This window comes from Oryctolagus cuniculus, chromosome 5 (genome assembly GCF_051225735.1).
Source record: "Oryctolagus cuniculus isolate XC-2025 breed Fujian yellow rabbit chromosome 5, ASM5122573v1, whole genome shotgun sequence".
NCBI classification, from domain to species: Eukaryota; Metazoa; Chordata; class Mammalia; order Lagomorpha; family Leporidae; genus Oryctolagus; species Oryctolagus cuniculus.
Genome location: NC_142871.1, coordinates 170,299,065 through 170,316,878, shown reverse-complemented (window position 1 = coordinate 170,316,878; position 17,814 = coordinate 170,299,065). Strand labels below are relative to the sequence as shown.

General features: G+C 48.4%; 1 protein-coding gene, 1 long non-coding RNA gene and 2 other non-coding genes across 4 annotated transcripts in view; 2 read left to right on the top strand and 2 right to left on the bottom strand.

The window, feature by feature from the left end:
* Window positions 1–17,814, bottom strand: part of LOC103345140 (uncharacterized) — a 297,246-nt gene that overhangs the window by 21,747 nt on the left and 257,685 nt on the right. The window lies entirely within an intron of this gene.
* Window positions 1,570–1,642, top strand: TRNAA-AGC (transfer RNA alanine (anticodon AGC)). Its single transcript has one exon. It is a non-coding gene; the product is annotated as a tRNA-Ala (tRNA).
* ORYCUNV1R1630 (vomeronasal 1 receptor oryCunV1R1630) lies at window positions 7,334–8,236 on the bottom strand. Its single transcript, NM_001167315.1, has one exon. It carries the CDS (start codon window positions 8,234–8,236, stop codon window positions 7,334–7,336), a length of 903 nt encoding a protein of 300 aa, NP_001160787.1.
* On the top strand, window positions 12,825–12,906 carry TRNAS-GCU (transfer RNA serine (anticodon GCU)). Its single transcript has one exon. It is a non-coding gene; the product is annotated as a tRNA-Ser (tRNA).

Below are 17,814 nucleotides of genomic sequence, written 5' to 3'. Positions count from 1 at the left end.
TAAGCCAGGCTGGGCTTAGGATTGAAGCTTATTGTACAAAATGGCAGTGCAGCCACAGCCTAAGGTCGTACTCCAGATAATATGGTAACATTTTACTAACACGTCAGACACTCACCCAACTCAACAGAAAATCTGATGAAAACCTGGCAAAGAATCTGAAGGGACATTTTACCAAAGATGAGGCAACAAGTATATTTAGAAAAGCTCAGCAGGGAAGCACAAATCAAAACTACAGTGAAATATGATCTCAAATCTATTAGAATGACTATCATCAAAAAGTACAACTTAGCAAGTGCTTGGGGAGGTGTGAATTAAAAAGAACCTTGCACTCTATTGGTGGACAATGAATTAGTGGAGCCATTATGGAAAATAGTATGATGCTTCCTCACCAAAATAAAGACAGAATTTGCATGGATCAAGCAATGTCACGACTGGTCACCCACTAAAAGGAAATGAAATCTGTTTACCGAGAGATACTGGGGCATCCATGTACAAGACAGCTTTATTCAAAATAGTCTAGGCATGACCTCAATATCACTGTCCATGAGCTAGTAAATGGAAAAATAAAATGTGGTATAGACACACAAAGGCATGTAATTCAGCCTTTAAAATAACAAGAAAGAAAGGGGGAGAAAGAGAGGGAGGGAGGTAGAGAGACCTGTCACTGAAGCAGCATGGAAGAGCCCCGAGGGCGCCATGATGGATTAACTCAGGACCACAGAGAAGAAGGCACGTGATTGCCCTCAGGGGTGGGATCTAAAAAGTCCCACTCGCAGAAGCAGAGAGAAACGTGCTGGGTACCGCGTACAAGGAGCAGCCGCGGGTGGGGTGGGGGTGAAGATCCGAGGAGGTGCAGGTCAAAGCACGCGGGTCCGGGTCCGGGAATGAGGAGACCTGTTGCCCAGCACGGCGGCTGGTCTTGACGGGGACGTCGTGTGAGGACCGCGGCGAGCAGGCTGTAGTTCTCCACAGACAGGACGTGGGCAGCGAGTGCGCACCGCCTGGAGGACCCGGTCACGCGCATTTCATACACAGCGCTCGCTGTCCACTAAAAGAGCGCGTTTCCAAGTGGTCTCCACACAGCCACCAGGGAAGACAGACGTCCTCCTGGCGGTGTTTCGGCGGTGTAGCGGTCATCACGCTGGCCTCCCACGCGAGAGCTCCCCGGTGCGAAACCGGGCGGGAGCAGCGGCTTTTGCCTTTTCTTCTTTCACCCGGGAGGTGGCCCCCGGCCCTGGCCACCCCGAGCTTCAGTGCAGCCCCGCGAGTGGCTGCTCCCCGGCGTCTTCTCCCGAACACGCGGGGTTGCGCCGTGGGATTCCGGCAGCACCGCGTGTCTCGGCGCCCACCCCCTCAGCGGGCCGTGTCCCCTGCAGGACGGAGGCGGCGTAGGCCTCGCCCGACCCCGGCCATTGAGGGTAGACGCTCGCTGGGTAGAGTCCCGGACGTGGTGAGAGGGGCTGACCGGCTCTGTGCTCCAGCCGGCCCCGGGAGCAGCCGGAGGCGCAGATGTGCAGATGCGCAGCCGCCAGGGCTCAGGGAAACCAACAAGAGAAGGCGGTGGCAGGCGGGGAATTAGCTCAGGTGGTAGAGCGCTCGCTTAGCATGCGAGAGGTGGTGGGATCGATGCCCACATTCTCCATAGCTTGCTTTTGAAGAAATCCAGAAAATACCCGCCACAACACTCCTCTGGACACAACACGATAGGACTCTTGGCCACCTCACGCGACAACGCTATATGGTGCTGGGGCTTTTCCCCCAGTGGGTCAGAGGAACTGGGGTCACAAAAGCCAAAGATACTCAACTGTCCTTTTGCTCCTCGGTTGCTTTGGTAACTGGCCCCATATTTAGCACAGGACCGCAAAAGCCCTGTACACTGGATGGCAGTCCCAGCTTCCTGAACAGGAAGTGAGCAAGTGGAGTACTTAGTCCACAGGTCCTGCTGTGACTGTGCAAACACCCACAAGGTGGACCCCCTTGGGGACTCCTGGGCAGACCTCTGCCATGTGACATATGTCTCTCATGCTACACAACACACTATGGACTCTGAGACCTGACCACTGGCTCCCACACACTCCAGAAATCTCTCCAAAGCATTCAATAGGCTTTGGAAGTGGAGTGGGCATTGAATCACAACACAGAGCTGGTGACACTTGCAAGTCACACACACCTGTGCACTGCCTGCAAAAACAATAGTAGCAACCCTGGATAAAAGATGCAGAGGAAACAGTGCTGGACGCTCAGAGTGGCCCAGCTACATCCCACATTATTCAGCATGTGGAGAACTAGGAAATCCTAATTCCTGTGTGGTGGCAATACATAGATTCCAATGATGAGAAGATGTAGATATTGGATATTTGACAAATATCATCAAACAGTTGTAACAGTGTTTCAAGAAGTAATGACAGATTCTCTTGAAATGGGCAGAAAGCCAGGAAGTCTCAGGAAAGAATGGAGTATACAAAGAAGCCAGAGCTGTAATTTGATTTGTTGCATAAATCAGGACAATTAAAACCAATCAAACAAAACACTCCATGGGCTCAGTGACAGAATAGAGAGGACAGAGGGTGGGTTCAGTGAAGTCAAACAGAAAACAGTGACCAAGCACAACAGAACGATAGACAAGGAAACACACCCTCATATTACAACCTCAATAGAATCAGGCCAGGGTTTGACTCAGTATGTTCCATTGCCACTTGCGCTGGTTCTAGTCCAGGCTGCTCCATTTCATGAAAATGGGAAAGATGGTGTCTGGGCCCCTGCCATGGATGTGGGAGACCCCCACTGAATGGAAGACAGCTCTGGGAGCCAACTCTGCCTTTCAAATACATAATATGTCTTCTTTGTATCAGAGAGCAAAGGATGAGGTGAAAATCTACTTGAGTGGTTAATGGCTAAAAACTTCCCAGATTTGGCAAAGGACAGCATCCTACAGATTCAAAAATTTCAATCTACCAGCAGCATAAACTCAAAGAAATTATACCAGGCTCATCACAATCAAACTGCTAAAGAAAAGGGGTCTGGCAAACTGCCAGAGGCAAAAGAGGGGAATACAATTTTAATGATTATGGTTTCTCATCAGAGGACTCTTGCTTGCAACAGCACTGAAAGGAAGACATGGGAACAAAGTGTCTACCCTCTGAGGACACATAAAGCAAATATGGTCAGGGCCAGAGCTTCAAAAATGTCCTGGGAGACACATTCTGTCTTTCCATTCCTTTTTCCACAAACTTTTACAAACCTGCTGATTTAGTATCCATTCTTAAAAAGAAGACTCTGCCATTTACAACAACACAAATTATGTGGCTGCTTTTATTCAAAGTGAAACCCCCCAGACACAGAAAGAAAAACAGTGCATGATTTCCCAGGTCTGTGGACTCTAAAGCCAGCTGCGTATTCAGGAGCTGAGAGTGGAAAGGTGGTTGAGGGGCAGAGACACAGGGATATGGTGAGGAGCTGGCCTAGGAGTACCAAGTTGCTGTTCCTGGGAGGAGAACCCAGAGATGGAACCACACAGAGCAAGGCGACTGCGGTTAGTACAGCGTCCTGTGCTGTAACTTCCTGAGACCCCAGTGCTGCACCCCATGTGCAAAATGCTAACCACCTGAGATGGGCACTTTATTAGTCTGCGGGAATCACTTCAATGTGTAGATATGAAAAGACTCGGGTTCCCCTCTCCCCAAGGGCTTCTCAGGAGAAGCGGCCGCCCTCTCCCGTCCCAGGGGCGGGCGCGTTCGTTCCCGTGAGGGTTGGAGCGCGGCTTTGGTAACTCCCACTCAAGGGGCTCCCTGGTTCCCCGAGGATTCCCATTCCCCCGGGCTCGGGACCCCCGAGGCAGCGGCCGCGCTCTGCCTGCTCCCCAACCAGGACGCGTCCGATTTCGTTCTCGCCCGCAGAGCGCGCTCGGCGCCTCCAGCCGGTGGCTCCTGTGGGGACCAAACCCAAGCTAGGCCGGCTTCCCGCGCGCCCGGGGACACCCGGCCCGGGACACGGAGCGCACCTGGGGAGACTCGGCCGGGGACTCGGGTGGTGCCAGGGCTCTGGGACAGCGGAATGCGAGTCATGGGCCCTGGGCTCCGGTCTAGGCGGTTGATCACACTGATATGACAGGCATTGGGCTCTTCAGTGGTGCAATGGCGCACGGTACTTATAGAGGAGTGCATGTTCGGGGGATGCCTAGGTTGTGAGTTCGACCCTAACCTGAAATACCGTTTTCCAACACTCCCCCCCAACCCCCCTTCCTGACCCCCCTCGACTGTCTTTAAGGTCTTGGCAGTTCTCTGGTAGCCTTGATCCTTGCCACCCAGCTCCAGTCTGAATCCGTGGCGCCCCAAGGAGTAGCTTCTCTCTCTCTTTAGCTCGACTCTTCCTTTGGGACCCTACCCTGTAGGAAGGCGCTGCTGGCTACCTAATACAAATCCTGTCATGTCTTTGGTTGTTTTATTGCAAGCTCTTTGTTGAAAGAGAATTCCAAAATCCTTAGAAACACTTGCATGAGAAGTATTCACTCTCACTTCCTTTCATCGTGACCACCTGTGCCCTTCCGCACATGGACCCTAATCATCTTGATTTTGTTCTCTTCACTACACTTCCTGCTTTCCGTACTTTGAGTCCATCTTTATGTTATTGCTCATGTTGACATTAAATACTACAGTTTTTCTACTTGTTTTCTATTTATCCTATCTGTTTTATGCTTCTTTGACCATTCATTTGATATTGGTACATTTTAAAATGTATTTTTATGAAAATTATTATTGTTATTGTTATTTAGTCAAAGAGGGAGAGAGAAAAGGAATGAGGGCTGGAGAGAGAGAATTTCTATTTGCTGATTCACTCCCCAAATACAAAAAACTACCATGGCTTGAGCCAGGACCCAGAAATTGAACCAGGTCCTCATGTGGGTGGGTAGGAACCTAATGGCTGAGCCTTCAGGGATCAGAGTCCCATGGTCTGAAGTGGCAGAAAGCTCTTCTTCAACTCTAGGTATCCAGTGTTGTACAAAATAAAAGCAATTCTTAGAACATTTAGCAATAAAGAAACTTAACTTGCAACCTAACTTTGCTCCAGTCTATGCAGACTGAAGACAGTGTCACTGCAAGCAAGGTGGTTTGCTATCATCAAAGAACAAACCACCCTTCCCCAAGGAAATGACTGTGCATGAGGTCAAAAATTACACACTGAGAGAGTCCTGTAAAAACTGTAAATTTGTACATTGACTATGGAAAAAGTATGGAGATTCCTTAACAGACTAGAAGTAGAACTGCTCTTTGATCAGGCAATCCAACCACTGGGTATATAGCCAAAAAGACATGAAATACTGCTCTATCATGTGTCTACTGCAGCAGCATTAACAATAGTCAAGATACTGAATCAACCAAGGTGTTCATCACCAAATGGATGGGTGAAGAAAATGTGCATGTGGTATACATGCACAATGGCGCATTATCCTGCTTAGAGTGAAAACCTGTCATTGTCAGCAAAATGAATGTTTATAGAAGACATTAAGGAAAATAAAGCAGACTCAGACAAATATCACTTGCTTATTCCTTATATGTAGAAGCTGAAAACTCAACTTGAATACAGAATAGAAATTACTAGAAACAGGAAGGGATATGGGTGCTCAGAGGGAGTATGGGTAACAGATAAGAGTTAACAGGTAAGAGTTACATCAAAGGAATAAGACTGTAGTATCACACAGCATGGAGGGGTGACTACAGCTCAAAATAACCTAGGGTATATTTTATGGGTAATGAAAGAAAGGAGCTCCAGGCCCCCAAGCCTAAAGTAATGTCCAAGAAGGGGAATGTTAGGTACCTTGATTTGATTAGTACCTGATGTATACTTGCATTGAAATGTTGCACAGTAACCCATACCTGTTACTGTTAATTATTCTACATTATTTGCCATCAAAAAGTTTTTGAAAAACAGTAGAGTAGGGGGTACTTCATTACTGTTAGAGTGCGTTGACGAAAGACAGCAGGCAGGTGATCTGTGAGCCCTGAGTTGCTGGCCGAAACCGTACTTTCCATTCGATACCAAGATTCTTGGAGCGTTCAGAGAGCACAACAGCAGATACCCCAGCTCTACGCCACGTGCTCCACGTGGACACAAGGAGTCTCACTGGGACCATCACAATGTGCTCCTCAAGACTGGGCCGAACTTTTGTCCTTTCTCCCCTCGCTCTCCAGCTCATAGCCTCCCGTCTACAGGCAGCCTGGCCTTTCCTTTACTCTAAGCCGCTTCTTCTGACCCCTCATGTCTAAGAGTCAGAGTCAGTTATGAAGGACCAAATAATCAATCATTTTGTTGTGGATCGATCGCTCTGCCAGTGCCTTCCATTTATTAAAGATATAACACTCAGATCAAGGGAAGCTTCTGCAGACAGGTTTGTGTATCCCAGGATCACAGTGGGAATAGCCTTCAACTCTTTTCTTCTCTCACTCTCCCTCCTTCCAAAGTGACTGATCTCATGGGGGCCAGGGCTGTGAGTCACACACTTCGTGCAGAGAGCCACAGCCCGACTGGGTTATCTTGTGGAAGGAAAGTTCCTCATTCAACCTTACATTTAGAAGCAGCCAAGCAGTAAAATTGTACCAATATATTCCAATATTTATGGGGATTTCAGGTAAAGTTTTGTTTTCTTAGGGAAAAGAGATGGTGAAAAAGAGAGACAGAGGTAGGCAGTGGATAAAGCTGCTATCTGAGAAGCCAGTGTCCCATGTGGGTGCCAGTTCTTGGCCTGGCTGGCCAATTTTTGATGTAGCATTCAGCCAATGACCTGGGCAAAGCAGCAGAGGATAGCCCATGTGCTTGGGTCCCTGCCACCCATGTGGGGGACACAGGTGAAGCTCCTGACTCCTGGATTTGGACGGCCACGGCTTACCCAAAACTGGCTGCCACGTCCATCTGGAGAGTGAACCAGCAGATGGAAAATCTCTCTCCCTTTTTCTGTAACTCTTTCAAAATAAATAATCAAATAAAGAGACAAAAGACACAGAAAGAGTGTAAATACATATAGTCCCTTTTTCTCTGTTACTTACCCATTTTTGTTCATGCTCATGATGCTGACTATGCGGACTGAAGTACAGCAACAAGTGTTCAAGCAAGAAGATAAAAGCCCAGTGACAGGCATGGCAGAATTGGAGACTACGAAGACTACTTCCAGGTTCCTGGATCTGCTGAACAGCTTAGATGGCCTGCACCAGGCTTATTAAAGTCTGTTTTTATAAGCCCTCATGAACTTCATGTTTTTGTGCAGGCTGGGAAAGGCAATCCTTGGAGACAGATCTTTAGTACCTGGAGCAGTCAGGACAGAAGCAGCTCTCTGCCCTCCTCAGCGAGCTCTCCAGCATTTACTAACATGAACATCCCTGCTGGTTAGGACAAAGGGACTGAGACTGGCATAACTGAGTTCTAGAAGTATTTTGATATTGGATATTGTGAAAATCCCAGTGAAGGTGGACCCTGTATAGAGGGAGAAAATGAAATCTGTCCAATAGGAGAAGAGGAAACAGGTCATGAGAATGAGAGTGCTCTGAGTAGCTCTGACCTCTGGGCTGGGATGTTTTGCAGTCCTGGAGCTCTGGAGGTAGAGGACACGCTTGTGATGTTTGTACAGACGGAGAGCTATGTGCCCACTGCTCCAGCCCATGACACTCTGAAAGGTGAGGTCCCGAAGAGCCATGAGGGATAAGAAAAGCCACTTAACTATTCGCCCAGCTGGTAGCATGTAGCAATATCTAATGTATGTTCTAACTCCAGACCCGTTCACGCTGTTGACTGCTGTGATGTAGTGGAGCAGGTTAGAGCTTATGAGAAGACTAAAGACCCAGAAGAGGAGGAGGTAGGGAAGAAGCTGCCAGGCAGTGCGGGGTTTGAGCTTTCTCCACCTGGTGGTTCCAGGGCTGACAGTGATGGCCTGGACTACACTGAGGAGGCAGGTGGTGCAGATGGAGAGGCTCCGAGCCACCCTGTTCAGGTAAATCACAGCTTTGCAACCAATGTCACCTAGGAAATTTCTGAAATAAATGACAGTGGTTATGTCTCTGACCCCTGTGGTGCAAATAATGAGTATGTTTGAAAAAGCCAAGTGGATGAGGATAAGGTCTATAGATTTTTTCTCAGACCCGATGACTAATGTGCATACATATCTCACAAGCACAAGGAAGTTCCCCACAACTCCAGGTCCAGTGAGAGAAAAGAAGATCATTCTCTGGATGACATCACTCCAAGTCATCTTCCAAGTTCTGGAACAGAATGAAGGATCTTTCAAGCAACACAAAAACTAAAGGTGACCTAGGGCAGGCCTGTGCAGTATCTATGTGTTTGCTGAAAAGAACCGAATCTGAAATATGTACGTGTCCATAGTTCTCTCCTCTTCCTTTCTCCCTTTCTTCGATCTTACTCTGTTGACACAGAGATGGTAATAACTACAATTTAATGCACGTTTTATGTTAGTGCATCACCTGCATTTTCATAAGAGCCTTCTATGTGTCCCTCATGTCCAGATGAACATGAGGACTTTTCCCCAATCACTGCACAAGTGCAAGGTCCTCTGTCAGCTCTAAGCCATGATCCTGAGGAACTTCTTTTCACGGCTCACACTCAACAGCTGACCCAGCTGGGCTGTGCTGCTGCCTGTCTCCCATCCTTGCTACCACCCCTCAAATGAGTATTGGGAAATAAGCCAGGCACAAAAGAAACACCACATATTCTCAGTCATATGAGGAAGCTAAAATGTACATCTCAAACAAGCAGAGAATAGAAAAGCAGTTCCCAGAGGCCGGGAAGGGTGTATGGAGGTTTAGGGGGTGGAGAGAGAAGGGTTGTGGGTAGAAGGGTGCAGGTGAATAGCAGGGGTAACTTTTAGTGTTTTATTGAATAGCAATGTATCTGTGATTGACAACAATTCAAAGTATGTTTCAGAACAGCAAGTGGAAGGATACTGAATGTCCCCAAAGAAATGATGATGCTGTAGAAGTCTGCATATGGCAGTCATCATACCCTGATCAGAACACATTGTGTTCAAGTGTTGAAATGTCATTCTGTACCCATGAATCTGTGCAGTTACTACCTGCCTATAAAAAATAAAATATATACTTAAGAATCATGTATACGTAAATGGTGTTCCATTCTTCTCTGGTGGGATCAGATGGAACCTTTTTTTTCCCCTCCTGCTTACCCTGTCCTTACTCTGCGTTTCCCAAAGAGCATTCCTACATACGACCTTGGACATACTCCCTGGCCTCCCTCAGAACCAAAGTTGCCATCTGTAAACCAAATCGTGCTTTGTTCAACCTCGGTGTATCTGAGGGTTAACAAGCACATGAATGCAGTGCCTAAGTCAGTGCCCTGAAGAAGAGGAGACACCATGTCAGGGTCACTCTGGGTCCTCACCTTGGTTGTGGCTTTCTTCACATCTCTATTATTAGGTTCTGTGTGTTATTGTTGGTTTCAGGGACGGGAGATTCAGAAAAAGCAGAATCATAATAAAGAAGCCAAGGATATGCCATCCTGAAAAGACTGAAGGACAGCAGACAGAAGACACACTTGAGTTAAAGCAACAACAAAAATCCCAGTGCCGGGAGGGAGAGTGCAGAAGGGCAGGGAGCCTGGGGGAAGAGCTCCCCACTGCAGGCTGAAAGCCCACTGCTGCCTGATGCCCCCAGCCTCCCTCATGCCTGGGAAACCCAGCAGCCCTGGGCTCAGAGCATCAGTGGTGCTGCTGCACAGCGGCTCCCTCCAGGGCCAGACAAGCAGACACTGCTGGGTGCATTGGGAAGGGATCCCCATCCTCTCCCTGGGTCCTCACACCTTCCTCTTCCACAGGCACAGGGGAGCTGAGACCCTCCCTCTCCCCACCTGCCCCTGACCAGCCCTGCCTGGGGCAGCCCCCCTGGCACTCAGCATCACTCACCTGAGCAGTGTGCAGGGGCTCTGGCGGGAGCTGTGGAGAGCAGCACAGCCAGGCCTCTTTATCCTTCCCTGAGTCCCAGCGCTCAGGGACACTCTCACTGCTGTCAACATGTCAGTGTCAGGAGTTTGGCTCTGCCAGGGGAAAAGGCTCCTTGTGCACGCTGTGGAGCCCTGGGGCTGGCTCTGCCCTCTCCCTGCTGGGCCCTCATTTGCTGAGCCCAGAATCCTCCTGGTCCTAATTGTGGTGAAGCTGCCCTGATGAGCAGAAGGCAGCTGGGTGAGGAGCAGGTGCAGAGGGCTCTGGGTTCCTGGGACCTGATTATGTTCTTGTTCTACCCCTCCTCTCACCACCAATGCTCAGGACCAGCTGGGAAGGAGTATTGTAGAGTCAGCAGTGGACACTTTGTCAACTATTTTTTTCCAAATTTTTAAAGTGATTTATTTATTTATCTGAAAGTTGGAATGACAGATTGGGAGAGACAGAGACAAACACTTTTCATTTGCTTGTTGACTTCCTGAATGGCTGCAATGGCCAGGGCTGGGCCAGGCAGTATAAAGTGTAAAATAAACATCCATGAGTATGTGTGACATAAAGAGATGGCTGACTACAGAAATAAATGTAGAAAGGACAAGCCTTACAGAACAACTCTCCGCTCCCAGAGCTGTGCCTTCATTACCTCTGCCCCTGAAGTGACATCACCACTAATGGCATATTTCCTAGGTGGCGAGTATAGAAATGCTAAAACAGCACCTCTATGTACATGGGGAGAAACCTGGGCCTGGAAGAGCCGCTTCTGCAAGCACTGAGAATAGCGAACTCATGCTGGGAGGGCTGGGGGTTGTGTGGGTGGGGATCCCAGAGTCCGAGGGCGGCACAGCCTGCTCAAGTCACTGAGAGTTTACACGTGTGATCTGATTCTAAGTCGCTGATACAGTTAGTGAGGCCCCTAAACACAGAAATAACGAACACACGCTTCAGCCTCTCTTGTGTCTGTGCACTCCTCCTGGGAACACTATGCACCCATGGCCGAGTAGTGACAGCGTGCTGGGAAGAACAGGGGTGGTCGTGGGTAATCGGTGGGCCAGGGAGTGCAATGTTTGCAGACAATTCAGGAGGAAAACTCATGCAAATTTTCTCATAAAGGGATTATTTAAAGTTTTGTTCAAATTAAGTTTAAAACTGTTTACATACTCAACGTTTTGAGAAGGGAGTTTGAAGGGAAATCATAAGATAGAATTCAAGTGCTTTATGAGCATAATCTAATCTGATAGATACTCTCAATCTTGGGCAAGGGGTGGTAAATTGAAGACCTGCACACAATTCCTGAAATACTTCACAGGTATTTGGTAGTGTGGTTATAAAGCGATTCCAGGATATTTCAGTGGTTTTTGGTAGTGTGGTTATAAAGCGATTCTGGGCTAATTTTAGATGTGTCCTACGCTGGATCAAATGAGTAAATGTGTTGGGTCTGGGGAGCCAGGATCCTCACTGAGGAAGGAGAAATGCGCTAAGCGGCAGAAGAGGAGCTGTGGGGATGAGTCTCATCTTGGTACGGGGTGAGGCCACGGTTCTCATACAATGGGTTTACGTGAGCGTGTGTCTATGGATCTGTGTGCCTGTGGATGGACATGCAACGTGTGCATTTATTATACTAGCCCAGTCAGGAGGGAAAGATGCCAGCCTACAAGCAAGGAGCACACTTAGCACTTGAACCTTGGTCTCTGATACATTCGTTTCCCGTGGAAAGAAGCCGGTACTCCCCAGAGAAGCCGCTGATTCCAGAAGCGGAGCAGGAGGGGCATAAGAAATGCAGAGAAATCTTGCGCATCAGAAAGCTCAGAAGCGCTAAAAGAAAGCACATACGCAGGCAAGGGAGCAGAAGGAGCATTGGAGACTTGTCTCAGGACACAGATCCAGCTTAAAGGGGCTTCCAAGGATGAAAGATAAGACTGTCCAGTATCAAAATAATTAAGGTCATGATGAATTACAACACACTGGGCTTCAGTACCTGTGCATATATACATACACACACAGAGAAACGCTTACACGCATATATACAGATGTAGAGATAAAGGTAAACGCACAAATACTAATATTCCCATTTATAAATACATAAACAGACCACCAAATATATAGAAAATGGAGTAAAATACTAACAGTATGGGAAACCGATGTTCCTGGCGCTATAATATTCTTGCAGCTTTTGTTGGAAAACATTTCTAAGTAATATTTTAGAATACAGCAATCCCTGACCGAGATGGCGCCCCTGGTGGGGGCACCGAAGACAGAGCGTGAACTGCTGAGGACCCCTCTGCGCCCGGGGCCTCCCTGGAACAGCCTCGGCCTAGATGGCCTCTGGAAAATCCGCTCTGGGAGATGCACCTGCGGCCTCACCTTCCTTCCCGGGGTGCACTGCGAGTGGATGAACACCTGCGCGCTCCCTGCCTACCCTGAGCAAACCGGTGACCCCGCAGCCCCCGGAGCAGCTGAAGTCACCCTACTCCTCACTTCCTCGCTCCTGGGACGTCGAGCGACAGCGAGGCGACCCGTCCTCTGGAAAACCACGCCAGCGACGCAGGCGTCCAGCGACTCGGAGTCCGGTGTTCCTCCCACGCCGACGCCGCCGGGGCAGCCCCGGAGCCACGGCGGCCGCGGAGAGTGGAGCTCTCCGGGTTCTCCGACGGCTCCTCCCGCGCCACAGGGTCCACGCTGGTGGACGGCTGTGCCAGGAGCCTCCTGGGCTCCCGATGCCCGAGGGGGCGACACCGTGTCGGCCAGGTAGTCCGCGGGCGCGGGCGAGCCGCCCTCGGCTCCAGCCTCCCGGCTGAGCGTCTTCCGGCCCTGACACGCTCGGCGCCGCGGCGCGGGCACTGTGACAGGCAAGCCTTCGAGAGCAGCCCTGCGCGGGGACGAGGTGGCCGAGTGGTTAAGGCGATGGACTGCTAATCCATTGTGCTCTGCACGCGTGGGTTCGAATCCCACCCTCGTCGGCGTCCTGCTTTTAGGGCTGGCAGGCGGCTGCAGCGTGCGCTCCCTCTGGTTCTGTGGCCACCTGGGTCCGGTCCTCCTGCCTGGGCCGCTTCCCCCTTCCACCCCCTCTCTCCCGTTTTGTAACCAGGCCTGAGCTTGTGCCCAGGGCCTTGATTTGGCAGACGTCCGAGGACATCTTGCCGCTGTCACCCCGATTTCACTCCACGTAGCTCCTTTCTCGGTGTTTGTCACACTCCTGCAAGGGCCATGACGTCCAGGCGGATCCCCCGCCGCGACAGAGACCCTGACGAGGGCAGTGGATGGCGACAGTAATCCGAACGGCTGCACTCCCATCCTGTGGGGAGTGAGGTGAAACGCTGTGACGCAGGAGTAGGCACTCTCGCGTTTCTGCGGGGCGGATACAGGGGTTTACTAATGCTGTGAAATGTCGGGGTAGGTGCGATGGCAGAGCTCACTCTACCGTCGATGCTTTCCCCTTGACTGTTTTCATGCATCCTGCGTTTACCTGTGTAACTACCATGGGGAAAGCCGTAGCTGCTTTTCCAGTTAAACCACAGTTCTTCCATGGTTTTGTTAGCTTCCTAGGGAGTGGTCACACTCACACCTATTGGAGCCATTTCTCTATTTAGAACAGTTTGTTTTCAGAATTAATTGGCCATGCACTTGGAACTCTATGGATTATGTTTACAGCTGATGTTTTTTTAAATTGGGGTATAGTGGGAAAAGTAAAAATTGTACATATTTACAGCATACAGTATGTTTTGATATATGTATACACTGTGAAATATTGAAAAGTAACACAATTTTGTTTACAAATACATGTTTCTGTTTCTGATGCCCTCACTAATGGCTGAATAATCAAGATTCTCTATTGTTGAGAGGAACTCTGCTTTCACAATTATTTTAGTATTTTTATTTATACATCAACATAGTATATGTTAGGTAATAGATGTAGATTACGGGTATATAGATATAGTCATTTGAGACCTCCTAGCTATAGATAGAAATTGGAGGCCTGTATTTGTAGGAGAATGATTGGTACTTGAGTTTTGGCCAAAATTTTAGTTTTTCTAGTAACACTTTTATTTACTAAAAATTGTTTTGTAACCTCTCCTTTCAAAGAAAGCCAAACATGTTTATATGCCTGAAATGCATTCATATTTCTTCTTTGGAAAAATGTCTACTCAGGCACTTTGCCCACTTTTACATGGAATTGTGGGTGTGTTCTTTTTTTTTTTTTTTTATTTGACAGAGTTAGTGAGAGAGAGACAGAGAGAAAGGTCTTCCTTCCATTGGTTCACCCCCCAAATAAATGGCTGCTACGGTCTGAGCTACGCCGATCCAAAGCCAGGAGCCAGGAGCCAGGTGCTTCCTCCTGGTCTCCCATGCGGGTGCAGGGGCCCAAGCACTTGGACCATCCTCCACTGCCCTCCCGGGCCACAGCAGAGAGCTGGACTGGAAGAGGAGCAAGCAGGACTAGAACTGGCACACCTATGGGATGCCCCCTCGCAGGCAGAGGATTAACCAAATGAGCCACAGTGCTGACCCCTCATCTATTTGGATGTTAGTCCGTTATATGGTGTACAGATATTTTCCCTCATTACTTATATTGCTTTTTCATACTGTCGGTTGTTTCCTTTAATGTACAGAAACTTTTCAGTCAGATAGAGTCCCATTTCTCATTGTCTGTAGTGTTGGTGGTATATCTGTAATATCATTGCAGAGAGATTTTGCTATGTTTTCTTCTAGGATTTTTGTGGGTCAGGTCTGTTTTAGGTGTGGTATATGGTAAGAGTGCAGTTTCACTCTTACATGTCATACCCAGTTTTCCCAACAGCATGCATTAAAGAGATTATTCTTTACCCACAAATCCACAATGAGCTATCCCTTCATACCTTTTAGAATGACTATTATTGAAAGAATCAAATGATAACAAGTGTTGGTGAGGACACCCAGAAAAGGAACCATTACACACGGTTGAGATTGTAAATGGGTACAGCATTCTGGAAAACAATATATGGAAGTTCCTCAGAAAGGTTAAAATAACACTACCATTTCTTACCAATAGGTAGAAATTCCACTTATGGGTTCACATCCAAAGGAAATGAAATCAGTATATCAAAGAGTATTTCTCATGCAGCGTTGTTCACAATACTCAAGGGAGGGAGACAAGTTCAGTGTCGCTGACAGATGAATGGATAAAAATGCACTCTCATTCAACCGTCAAAATGAAGGAAATCTCACCAGTGGAGAGAGCAAACAAAAAATCCCAGTGCCGGGAGGGAGAGTGCACAAAGCAGGGAGCCTGGGGGAAGAGCTCCCCACTGCAGGCTGAAAGCCCACTGCTGCCTGATGCCCCCAGCCTCCCTCACGCCTGGGAAACCCAGCAGTCCTGGGCTCAGTGCATCGGTGGTGCTGCTGTTAAAATTGTTTATAGTTTCTCCAAATTCTAAACTTCGCCATGGGCATCTTCGTTGGCTTCTGAAGCTTGCAGAGTAGTGGGTGGAGCCAGTGTGTGCTCCACCCCTGCCCCCCCAGGCCCACTGGGGTTCGTCCCACAGGAACTGACAGAGCTGCCCTCCCCAGGCAGAGGCATCTGTGTCTGACACCCTTCCGTTTGCTGCAGCTGCCCACTGGACTCAGGTTGCCGTGTTCAGGGAGTCAGTATGGACTCCACACCTAGTGAGCTGCATTTGTTCATATAAATATTTACGAACAGCTCAGAGAGACAAGTTTGATTCATGATGAACTGTCAGTAATGTTGACCACCAGGAGCAGAAAGATTTTTCCAACTGATCTTTAAAACACGTGTTCTGTTGGTTTAAGATGCCACCTCTGGGCCCAGTGTTGTGGCACAGTGGGTTTAGACACTGCCTGCAACACCAGTGTCCCACATCCGAGTGCTTCAGATCCGGCTCCCTGCTGGTGCTCCTGGGGAAGGAGTGGATGACTGGGCCCCTGCACCCACATGAGAGACCCTGATAGAGCTCCTGGCTCCCGGCTTCAGCCTGGCCAAGATGTGACTCTTGTGGAAGTTTGGGGATGGAAGTGCTCTCTGTCTCTGTCTCTTCAAATAAATGAAAAGACACTAGTCTTTTAAAAAAATAAATGAAGTGTCATCTCCTTGCTATGCTTTTCCCCTGGTCTAGGGCCCGCTCCTGGAAAGAAGCATGTGTCCCCCTGCAGTGAAGGGCAAGCCGATGCGGAGGTTGCTGTGGGTGTGTAGGGTCTTGCCGAGTGGTGTTGTTCTAAAGTTGTCACTCCTTACTGGTTTGCTGCAGTGCTTCCCTGGAAGAGAATTCTATCACCACACATTTAGTTGTCCTGAAATATAAAGTGTGCACAGCGCAATGCTAAATGGCCCCGTGTTGGTTCCTCTTGGGTGGCACCTCCGCCATCTTGACAAGACCTCAGCCGACGTTGATTTCCTGGCTCTCAAATGCCACAGACAGCTCAGCTCCTCTGTTTCCTGCCCCAGACCTGGAAGTAGCCATTTCTCCCAGTGAAACCTAATGGTGCTCATGGGAATGGAAGTTCAGAACTGAATCTGGGCACTATGTGTCCTTGCTTGGGGGATGCCTGTTTTAGGTTTCCACAGGTGGAATGGGTATGGATTCTTTCAGAAAGATAAGGATGCATCATGAGATCATATCAATTTTTCTAGTTGAAATTAAAGACTACAGAGTTTTTAAAAATATCTTTTACATTTACACGTCTTTGCTTACACTGAACATCATTACATTAGCATAATTACTTCTTTGATTTATTGTATGTATCAAAATAATGATATATTACCAGTTTAAAATTATTTCATGATTCCTTTTATCCTTAGACTATATCCCATTAGGAACTTATGATCCAAACACTATGCTTAAAAATCACTTGAAATAACTGTGCCAGACTGCTATCAAATTAGGTTTCTTTTCTTCTTATATTAGTGTAGGAGTTTCACTGGACTTTTTGGTTATGTAAAATATTTATATGATTCTAAAGTCTCAGCTTGTCTCGGTGGCTTGATCTGTAAGTGTGTTCCTTTTGGTGGCAAGTGCTGCCATATTGGCAAGTTGAGGACTTCATGTTCTCCCTAAGGCTACAGAGCGCTCCACTCTGTGATGCACCCTGATGCAGCGAACCCAGTCTCCTACAGGGCAGTGTGTGTGTGCTGTGTCCAGGCACTGAGATCACGAGTGACACTGGAATATACCTTTTGGACACACATCACTTCTTGTGTGGGTGTAGCCATGGTCTTCCTTCCTTCCTTCCTTCCTTCTTTCCTTCCTTCCTTCCTTCCTTTCTCTTCCTTCCTTCCTTCCTTCCTTCCTTAGATTTATTTATTTTACTTGATGGGTAGAGCTATGGACAGAGAGAGGGAGAGAGAGAGAGAGGTCTTCTATCTGCTGGTTCACTCCTCAGATGGCCACAATGGCCAGAGCTGGGCCGATCAGAAGCCAGAAGCCAGAAGCCAGCAGCTTCTCCATGTTTTCCACGAGGGTGCATGGGCCCACACAATTGGGCCATCCTCCACTGCTCTCTCAGGCCATAAGCAGAGAGCTAGATCAGAAGAACAGCAGCTGGGACTCAAACTGGCGCCCATATGGTATGCCAGTGCTGCAGGAGGAGGCTTATCCTACTCCAGCCAGCGCCGACCTCCATGGTATTCATTTCTGAACAAAATCAGATCACTGAGTCAAAGTGTACACACATTCCTGTTTTTATTGCCAAATTGTTTTTATTGCTTACAATGATTAGCTGAAGGTCTCATCAGTCACAATGTGTGAGAGTCCCTGACACCTACAGCCTCACCAGCAACTGTTGTCAAAGGTGAAATTTTGCTGATTCGGTGGCATGATTACTTAGGCCAGTTTTGTTGGATGTTCCCCAATACAAAGGAGCCTCAGAAGTCAAGC